The sequence below is a fragment of the Monopterus albus genome, unplaced genomic scaffold (assembly GCF_001952655.1).
Source record: "Monopterus albus unplaced genomic scaffold, M_albus_1.0 scaffold120.1, whole genome shotgun sequence".
NCBI classification, from domain to species: Eukaryota; Metazoa; Chordata; class Actinopteri; order Synbranchiformes; family Synbranchidae; genus Monopterus; species Monopterus albus.
The window spans coordinates 851,185-861,651 of record NW_018128000.1 but is presented as its reverse complement, the minus strand read 5'-3'; the positions used below and the strand labels follow the sequence as shown (position 1 = coordinate 861,651).

The 10,467-nt window shown below is 39.1% G+C and overlaps 1 protein-coding gene across 1 annotated transcript in view; it reads left to right on the top strand.

The window, feature by feature from the left end:
- Window positions 1-6,425: 6,425 nt before the first annotated feature.
- ctdspl3 (CTD (carboxy-terminal domain, RNA polymerase II, polypeptide A) small phosphatase like 3) overlaps window positions 6,426-10,467 on the top strand; it is a 9,717-nt gene continuing 5,675 nt past the window's right edge. The window contains exons 1-4 of the mRNA XM_020612119.1: window positions 6,426-6,667; window positions 8,147-8,270; window positions 8,402-8,542; window positions 9,303-9,420. Of these exons, the coding sequence (XP_020467775.1) occupies window positions 6,539-6,667; window positions 8,147-8,270; window positions 8,402-8,542; window positions 9,303-9,420 (512 nt within the window). The 5' untranslated portion in view covers window positions 6,426-6,538. The remainder of the gene's footprint in view (window positions 6,668-8,146; window positions 8,271-8,401; window positions 8,543-9,302; window positions 9,421-10,467) is intronic.

Genomic DNA, 10,467 nt, shown 5'->3' with positions numbered 1-10,467 from the left:
GCCTTAACACAGCATGAGCTAACCGGAGAGCAAGCAGTACCTCCGTCTGCTCAAGTCAGATATCACCAGATGCCTGTCATGGCTTTGATTCTGGCCTGGCTTCTCAGTGGGAAATCACCACCAACTGCTACACAAACACTTCAGTTTTGGAAAATACTAACTCCGCTCAGGTAGCCAACAACTCCTGTTTAGTTTAGGCAGCTCATTTAGATTTTTAAAATGTTTGTCAGAGGCTCAAGTAGCAGAAACAGGATCTCATTAACACCGAAAAGTAATTTCATGGTCTTGGAGGACAGGTTTAGATGCAAAGAACCTAACAAAACCATTTATAAGGCCAGAGCAGTTTAATGTGCCACCTATAGACAAGAAAAGTAATAGCAGCAACCGCTTGACTTGAAATGTAGATTTGTCGATGTTGCCACTGACAGAATAAAATAAAAGCATAATAATGGGGTCGCACTAACCTTCAGTGGTTATTAAATACTCAAACATAAGCTTTTGGCTGAACAACACCAGCTGCCTCAGACAAGTGAGCTTTAATGTTAAATCACTTAGCAGAGACTAACTGTTCTACCAGTAAACAAGAATGATCAGTACAGTTAGCTCCTGAACAGCTGCTGGGTGGATTTTGTGGTGAGGTCATTCTCTGTCAACAAATATATTAACTATTTCAGTAGATCCCAAGTCTGTAGTTCAAATATTTAACACCAGATACAAAAGTCTGCAGTGTGTGTTAATGAAGGTTGTTTAAACTAACCTACACTAAGCAACTATAAAAAAGAGACAAACTGTTGGTGTAACTTCTTGCCTGCAGGTGGCACACAGGTCTTTTACTTTCCTTGCTTGCAGGTGGTGCAACTTGGACTCGTTTAAGTGCAACTGCATTCCAGAAACTGCTACTTCTCTTGTGGCTCAACACTAAGCCTGGTTTCATTTGCTTCTCATCAGTGTCACTGTTGTTCATACAACAGGGTTAGAGTGAGGGAAGGAGTGAATGGAAAGTCAGCAGCCTAACTAAACAGCTAAAGCCAATTTAATCTATGATGATTTCTAGGCCAAGCGTCAAATGTAGATAAAAGTATTACTAGATGACTTAGTCTTCTGCCCGTTATCCTCCTCCTCTGCTACCTCTGCTTCATTCAGTGCTACTTACTGCTACTCTTTGGCTCTGACCAGAGGTTCAGTTTGTCAAATGAGTGTTTTTTTTCTGTCTGAGATATATTTGCAGAACTGAAACTCCAGCTACCTGATTACAGATTTATCAGCAGCCGTACATGGGTGGGAGATTATACAAAACCATGTTCCTTTTTATTAGTGAACAACTGTTTCCCTTGTAACATTCAGTCATTTATCAGTGGATAAGTCATTTTACAGATATAGGACAGACCTTTGCAGTCAAATATCTAAATATCTAGTTTACATGATTAATTTAGTCATTGCGTAAGAGCGAGTTGTTTTGCAGATGTTGCCCTGTAGTGTGGCTGTGAAGTCAGCAGACATCAAAACCTCAACCTCAACCATTTTGTTTTCTTAACAAACAGGATCACTTACTAAAATTTTGGAGCTTCAAAATGGAATTGAATTTAAGGGTGCAGGACAAAGTGGGTAAATTAGCTTTAGCTAAGACTATCTCATCACCTTATTTTTGTTTTACATTCAGTTTTGTTCCAGAAAGGTTAGAAAGGTACAAATATATATATATGCTATAATAATATCTATGGTAATGTATTATATGACAGAAAGACCCAGGGTGTAAAAAACACAAAACAAACAAACTTCCGATAGACATATTTACATTTTAGGACAGTCATACATATTCCTCCCTCAACTCCCCTGATTGATCAAAAGCTACTGTAAATTTCATATTTTACCATATGTTTCTGCAGGTATTTGGTCTGGTGGCACACCGTAAGCCTAGCATGTCTCTCCATCTCTGTTCATCAGTAGCAGATGTCACAGTTACTGGTAATGGCCGACAATCAAATAAATAGAGGCTGAGGCTTAAAGCATTGGCTTGGGGGAAGTGCTGCTGAAGAAAGCAAAATTCAATCAATCCTGATCTTAAGGATCAACATTGCTTTTTTAGATTTGACCCTGTGACCTTTTAGCCCCCGAGGCAACATTTAAGCACCTGCTCCCTTCAGTGGATCCATGTTTATTATATATCTATCGACCAGCTCTCTGAGATATTTGCATTTGAAGAGGAAAGCACTGCAGCTCTCTCATTCTGTCTCTCTGCATAGTAGCATCTTCAGGGAAGGCTGGCATGCTTTTAAAATGTGTGGTAACGACAATCGACATTATGACAACACTGTATACCTCCCAACACTCTGACATCCCTTCAACTGCAATCAAGCCCTGTTTCTACCTCAATGAACTAAAGCTTTTGGAGGTATCTTTGCTCTAGCCACAACAGAGATGAATCCTGTTGAAGGCTGTGTTCCTGCCTGATAAAAATGTTGTTGATGTTGGTTTATGGAGTTTGTTTTGATTGTGAAAGAGATTGTAGTGACAGTAGACAATCAAATGTCGCCTAAAATATGACTCATCTTTAATCAATAATCATTTTTGTAATCCAGAGGAATCAGAGGTGTCAGTATAGTAAAATAAGATTCAGGTCAAGCTGCAGCATCTGTAGTAAGAGCTCCCCTCAGTGGACGGTTTTGTTATATGATACACAGTCAGTTTAGTTTTCCTAAATGGTAGCACAAAAAGATCTGACCTGAATGACACATTCAGTGTTCATATCTTCCTATCCTTCCAGTGTTTCCAGAGATTTCTTCTAGTTGAGATAAAAGAGCCTCTGAAACAGCATTTAAATCATTATGGAACACTAAAATACCCAATTGACTCAAGAGGCTGCTGGAGTTAGTAGCTATACAGGACATTTAGAATAGGAATGAAAGGCACAAAGCATACATTCAGTAAACAATCAATAATCAAATATCCTGTTTTGCCTGTTTGTCTGTCTCTGTGGTTTGGCAGGTTCCTCCATAGTAGACATAAAGTTGATATCAGAATTTTTTAAGAAACATTGCAACAATGTAGCTGTGAAATGTAAAGACAACTGAACCAACTACTATCAGACCTGAGGTTGTTTTAAAATTTGAGGAGTAGATTTATGGTCAGATCTGTGTTTTGTTTTGTTTTTCTCTGAATGCTGCCAACTGCATCTATAGCTGCTGTCACTTATAGAACCTGGTTTTCATTATTAGCTTGCAAAAGACTTTACATCTGCAGTTTTTTTTTTCTTCAAAGATACATCATTGTTTTGTGGTAATGCTGTTTATAGCTTGAATTGATCTCAAAAGTGCTTGTTTAGTGTTTTCATGTGCTGTTGTATGGATCAGAACAATAACTTAACTAGACTAAAAATGCATTTTGTGTGTCTCGGAAGTTGTTTATTTCCTAACAATATAAGCAGTCAATGTATTCTCCCTAAGTCTCGGATCTCAGAGCTGCTAATCAGGACAAAATCCTTTGAGTCTCTGTCAAAATGTTGCATCATAAAAATGTAGTGACTTTCAGGTGTTTTATAACATTTTATAAATATTGCTGCTTGTACTTCCACCATAGCCGCAGCTAACATAACCTTTTGAAAACATACCAGGTTCACAGCATCGTGCATGGAAAATTGACTGACTCCTGGCCCCACATGCTGCCAACATGGAAAATGTTCCAGAACATTTATGAGTTAAGGTGCATGTGGGCTTGGGGCTTTTGACTGGACTAAAGCTTCACCATTGACTTGACCTTCACCGAGTTGACTGTGGACAAGGAAAATGGTGAGAAAATATCAAGATGCCTTCTGCTGTGACAATTGATATATGAATTAACTTGTATTACTGAGAATCATCAAATAGAGTATTACTGAAATGCAGCTTTTTAGGGATATGGATTATGTCATGTTAATATTGTTTTATTTTTGTTTTGTTTTTTTTTGCTCTTTCTTTGCTTTTGGACATGCTGTAGCAACCCCTGACACACAGAGATTACATGTAGTTTATTGATGAAGATCATAATGTGATTATTTTAGGGAAGCATGTGTGTGGGCTTCATGCATCGTCACGTTAGCTTAAGAACTGAAACAAGCCTGTCTTTTGTAACTTCTCAGGAAAATCTACCTCTACCTCCAATTTAATGCATTTAACCCAGTGAGGGCTCAAGGATAACGACTATCCTTATCCTTAAAAGAGGGCGTGGGGGCTGACACCAGGGTCCAAAATGAACTTTAACACACTGTATTACGTAATACGTATTTTGGTGTATTCATAACATTGTCTCGGGTGAATATAAATAAAACCATTCTCAGCAGATCACTTTTCACCCTGGTTGGTGAAGTAACAGGTTCATTTTGGACAATGAAGTGGCTTTCTCTCGGTCGCTTTGTTTCTCAGTCTGTGTTACATGTTCGTAACACTTCTGCTGTTTAGTTTATTTGAGCGCCAACAACAGGGAACCTCCAGCTCACAAATACTACTAGTACAACAAGATGTACTGCTTCCAGTAGTACTCCAGGTCATTTTTCAGCCTGTTTTATTAATGTGTGCTTATTTCTCTTTTTTTCTAAAAAATAATATGTTTGATGAATGGGATGTTTCCCTGTAACCATGGTAACAGTGAAGTGGCGGTGGGCAATGCAACTGTTTATTTTATTTTTTCTTTGTTTTTTGAAGGGTGAAGAGCTGTTCTTGCCTATTTACTCAATATGTGTTTGTGTGAATACTTTTATTTTAAATCTGAAATTAATAAAATATCAACTTTCTTAAATGTCACTAGAGCTTTGTATATTTTTAAGATAAAGAGCAAATCAGTTAGTATTATAAAAACATATTTTTATACATTATAACAATCTTTTTGTTATTAATAACTCTTTCACATTCATGGTGTTGACTCCAAAAAATTGACAAAGAATTTACAGCTCCACATCAGCATTTTAACAAATTGCTTTAGTTAACAGGACTAAAACTAGTTATCTGCCAAATTTTACTGTTAATCAAGAAGTCCATTATTTACCTTATGAGCTCACAATTTTGATCTGAATTGTTTTTACCATATTTATTCAAGACTCCCTGGAAAGCAGAATTGACATTGAGTAGATTAACCTGGTAGTTTTAAATTCAAATGTCCAAAACCATATATCACTTCATTTATTTATATTACAGAAAGTAAAATATAAAGTAAAGTAATATAAAGAAAAGTAATCGCAACTGACAAAATGAAGGGAGGAACAAATATATTTACATTTATTTCATGGGAGCTGGAGCCAATCCCAGCTTACAGTGGGTGAAAGGCGAGGTACATCCCGGACAGGTTGTCTGTCAGTGCTGACATGTAGACAAACAACCACACACACCCACACTCACTCCTATGGGCAATTTAAAGTCACCAGTCAACCTAAGCTGCATGTCGTTGGACTGTAGGAGGAAGCTCAAGTACAGAAAGGCCACAGGTCAGCCAGGGCTTGAACCTAGAACCTTCTTGCTGTGAGGCAACAGCGCTAACCACCGCAGTACCCTACAAAATGACCAAAAAGGCTAAAATCAACTACAAGCAGATCCAAAAAAAATCACAAAGGGTCACAGATAAACTACAAGCAGATGTGAAACAATTACAAAAAAACACAAAATGACTGCAAACAGAGAAAAACTGGCCACCACTGAGCTGTTTGTAGCCATTTTCGACCTCAGTTTTGGTCTAGTGCTCTTATTCTGTTGTAGGAGGGTGGGGGGCCTTTTACAGATCTGTGCCCAGGGGCCTATTTTCTTCTAATCCCCCCCTAACACAAACATTGATCTGACAAATGACAAATACACTTTAATTTTGTTCACTTTATGTATTGAAAATCAAACTGATAATCATTACAATACCCTGTATTGCTCTAGATGAACACTAGATTAGTCTAGTTTTTACTCTAGTTTTATAGATTGATTTATACACAGTCTAAAAACACAAATATTTAAATGGGTCTTCAGCCCATAGATGTATACACACTCACCAGCCACTTTATTAGGTACATCTGTATAATTGTATGCACTTTAATACAACACTACCACCTTAATATCTATGTTTATGAAGCTTGAAATGCTTCAATTTTTGGTGAAATTGTCATCAATGTATAAATTCGCTTATAGGTTTATTATTGAGGTCATAGTTGAAGGTGGTGTTGTACTGGACTACATTATATTCAGAGGTGTCTGTATAATTTTGACCTCCTCAGCTATGTGCTTAATAAGAGGCTCAGGATTTTAGGAGATATATTCCAGACTGCAACGTGAGTCATGTCTCACTTGACGCTAGTGCTGTGAAGCACCGCCCAATAACAGCGTCCGCAGTGGTGAACCTATCGCACCCCGGCAGATTTAAACACACAAACTGATTCGCGAAGAAGCGGGGCGGGCGGAGCTACATCGACTTTCCGTAGCTTGGTCGGGGGGTGGACAGAAACAAAAATAAAGTGTCGCTCCCGAAGTTATTACTTTCTTCCAGCAATGTAGTTTGTGTTTAGATGTGTATAGGTCCTATATGAGAAAGAAAAATGAGACTCAGGTCTCAGAAAACTGTTACAGTCTGTTCTGAAACGCCGAAGAGCAGCCGCCGACCGAGCAACAAAGCGATGTCGAAACGAACGCGACTGTCGATGACTGAGAGCCCGCTTCAAACTAAGGTAACAAGCTACTACTGTTTGCTACGATTATTTTCTCAGTTAGTAACCTAGTAATCGCTTCATATTGACGTTACACTTTGTCGTGTTGGCGTCATTATGATAGCTAGCAGGACTTTCGTTAGCTTAGCTAGCGACCTTAACAACAACAAAAAAAAAAACACTAAGTGAAGTTACACCGAAATGGGTGACTGTCATCTTTTGCGACCACAGGGGCGCTGTTGTACATTTTCATTACCTGCTGTGTCGACAGTTAGCCAGAAGAAGAGCGTGTAAACGGTGTAAACAATCCCTGTTGCTTCCTTTTCTACTGGTATGTTTGGACTGCCACAGTTTGCCACGTGACCCATGGATGTAGAGAACAATCGAATATTACTGCTTTCTATCAAGAAAGAGACTATTCACTTTGGGTGATCATGTTAGTCGCTCCAGGCAAACAGATTTTTTGTTTTAATAATGGATCCAGTTGCAGAATAATACTTGTACAATGAACCACTTTATCATCTAGAGTTCCAGATGATGTTTTCAACCAACATTGCAAACATGCCCTCCTAATTTTAGAGGAGAAAATGTATTAGAGTAAACCAGTCATAGTGAACACTACAGTGCCACAAATCCTTTGCAGTCAGTGAGTGTTTTAATTCTGATGCAGAGGCCTAGATTCATTCAAGGATCAAGGTGTACAGCGCTGTATTGTGCTGTCTGACAGGGGATTAAACATACTGTACACAATGTGAGGGAGAGTCTCAGTTAAAGTAGGTCACCACAACAGTGCATGCAAACAGTTTACATCTTCGTCTCTAGAGTAGCTTTGTGCATGGCTCGCATGAATTTATTTTCCTTTGGTGTGACTGTTGCAAAATTCAGTTTCACATGATCCCAGATCTCTTGGTTCTTCAATTGTTCTCAGGCTTATTCAGTGTAACAAGATAAGCACACATTTAAAGGGTCTCAGAACAGGAAGTGACTCACTGACCTTGGCACGATTATAATAAGTCACGAGTTTAAAGAAAACAAAGTGTCAAACAAAACTGAGAGATCAACAGAACCCTTTGGCCCCTCCTGAACCCTTCTTAATCAGTTAGTGCCTCATATTAAGGGCCAGACAACGAGGAGCTGCACTCTTAGCATCACACCGTCATTGTGGTTGCACTGAGATTTCTCTCAAGTGGCAGTTATTTAATAAAGATTGCCAGTTTTGGAGCTATGTGAAAAGTGTACCTGGCTCTCACAGTATTCATGTGAGTTTTCATAGTCTGCCTTTTTCCTTTGTGCTTTAATACAAAAGGAGTTAATCTGAAGCTTAATATTACATTTTTTTGCCAATAGCTGTGGCCAAGTTATCAATTTGGCTGGATTTACAGTATGCCTCTCTACAGTCTTTAAGTGAAAAAAGCTTTTTAAAGGTGATAATGACCTGTGTACATCACAATTCAAGATTCAGTTTTTGGTTTATAAGGATATCTTTTTTTTGCTTTGTAGGCTGAAGAAACTTTGGATGATGACTCCCACCACTCAGATGATGAAGTTCCCATTAAGACGAGGCGATTCCTGCCTCGCAGGCGGGCAAGGAGGCGAGCCATTGCTGTGGATGACAGAGAAACTGGTATGTTTGGCAGCTTACAGTCATTTTCAGGAATGCTTTATATATTTTAACTTTTTTTTCCCAGAATAAAAACTTACACTCTTCCTGTTCTTGTTTTGTGTTTTCTGACTGATCACCTTCTTGTGTTCTAGATCTGGCCTTCAAAACTCCAGTCAGGTCCATCATGCACAGTGAGCGCATACTGTCAGAAATCGACTCGCTGTCTCCTCCTAACTCTGCATCCAGAAATACCTACTCACCCATTGTCCGTTTCCTCACACCCAGCAAAGAGAGTGAGTACAGCTACTGTTACTATAGGACTTTAACCCATCTGAACCCCAAAAAGAAAAAAGGCATCATCGGCCGCTTCTGTGTTGTTGGACTTTTAAAATGCACTCAGCACTTTCAACATGTCACCATTTGCTTTGAAAGAGATTTGTTGTTCTTGTTTCGTTATACTCACTCACCAAACACAGCATAAATATAGCAGCATCTTCTGGTAGCTTGTGGTCAATTACCACACTGGCTGCTGCAAATAGAACACTCTGAACAAATTGAACTGCTCTGACGATACTAATGTGGTGAGCTGACAGTTTGTAGAGTGACATTTTGTTCTATTTTGGAGGAGCCAAAAATCGTAAACACTGACACCTTAAACAGTTTTAGTAAATGACTGTTTTGGGATGTGAAATGCTCCAATGTTGTGTTCGGGTGCAGCTGCAAAATTTGTAGGAAATTAAACTTTACTTTTTATTTGGTAATGTCATTCTTTTGATATTACATTTTGATGTCTTTACCTGCGCTGCTAAAGCTTCCATTAACATTCTGTTTAGACAGGAGCCGAATCCATTTGAGCTTGCCTTAATTAAGACAGTTTATACATGTAGTTTATTATTTAATGCAAACATTTGCTCGATTTTCATTCTTTACTCTTGCCAGACAGATTTATCATCTATTAAAGCAAATCCCACTTGCATGTTAGGTTCCCCTGGTTGCTCAGAGACAAACAGACTTCAGTTGCTAGTAGATTATACATGTTTCTTTTCTGTCTAGATATGAAGTGTGCAGCTACTGGAAACAGTGTGTTGATGAGCCCAGAACAAGGTATATTTGGTTATGACTCCATTGACCTTTTGGCTGGAAACGAGGATGACGACGACGTGTTCAATCCGTAAGTACATGCATCTCTGCTTTCTGTTGGCACTGTGGCTTTATCCCACACATTGAAATGGTTGATAACCTGCACAAGTCCAACACACAGACAAAGGACAGCATCTACAAAGAAAACAAGCGTCTGAGTTGGATTTCACTTTGAGTCAAAGTACTTTATATGTGCCCCAGGGGGTAATTTGAGGCAAGCCACTCTGCAAATTAATGAAATCTGCTACTTCAGCTGCGATGACGAGTCCTCAGATTTGTTGTCAGCATATAATCGTATCTACATGAACCTATAATGTTTCCATACTGCTTCTCAGATGCTTCGGTGTTCTGATTATCCAATCAACACAGCGTCACTGGCTTGTGTCATCCATTTTTATTGATTACATTAATTAGTTGATCCTTCAATAGAGCATGTTTCAAATTCAAGTTCAAGCTGAACTATAAGAGTGCCCTCTGCTGGAACAGAAGGCAAATTACTTCAGATGGTCTATTCTAGCTAGACACTGGACATTTGTAACTCGTAACAAGAAATAATATTTCATATATTTAATTTTATCCACGTTCTAACTAGTTCATATGTTAAATTAAAAGTGATAGCCATAAAACAGCCCAGCCAATACACACCACAACTGTTTACTGCTAATTTACTATTAAAATTTATTAAAATGCTTTGTACTCTCCCACACTGCTCAGACAGTGACCTCCATCTTGTCAAGGTCAAAGGTCAAACTGTGTTGAAGGTGGAGCTGTGGTCAATGACGAGTATCCTGATGTAAGAGTCTCCATTTTCCAGGGGAGAAAGGGAATAGTGGAGGGCAGGCGCAATAGCGTCTGAGGTGGCCTTGATGGGCCTGTAGGCATACTGCAGGGGGTCTAGGGGCTCCGGTATACTGCTCTGAATATGGGCCAGCACCACTCTCTCAAAACACTTCATAATGATTGGGGTGAGTGCCACTGGCCTGTAGTCATTCAGGCAGGTGACCGGGCTCTTCTTGGGAAGGGGGACGATGGTTGTGGTCTTAAAGCAGGTGGGAATGATGCTCTGGCTGAGGGAGAG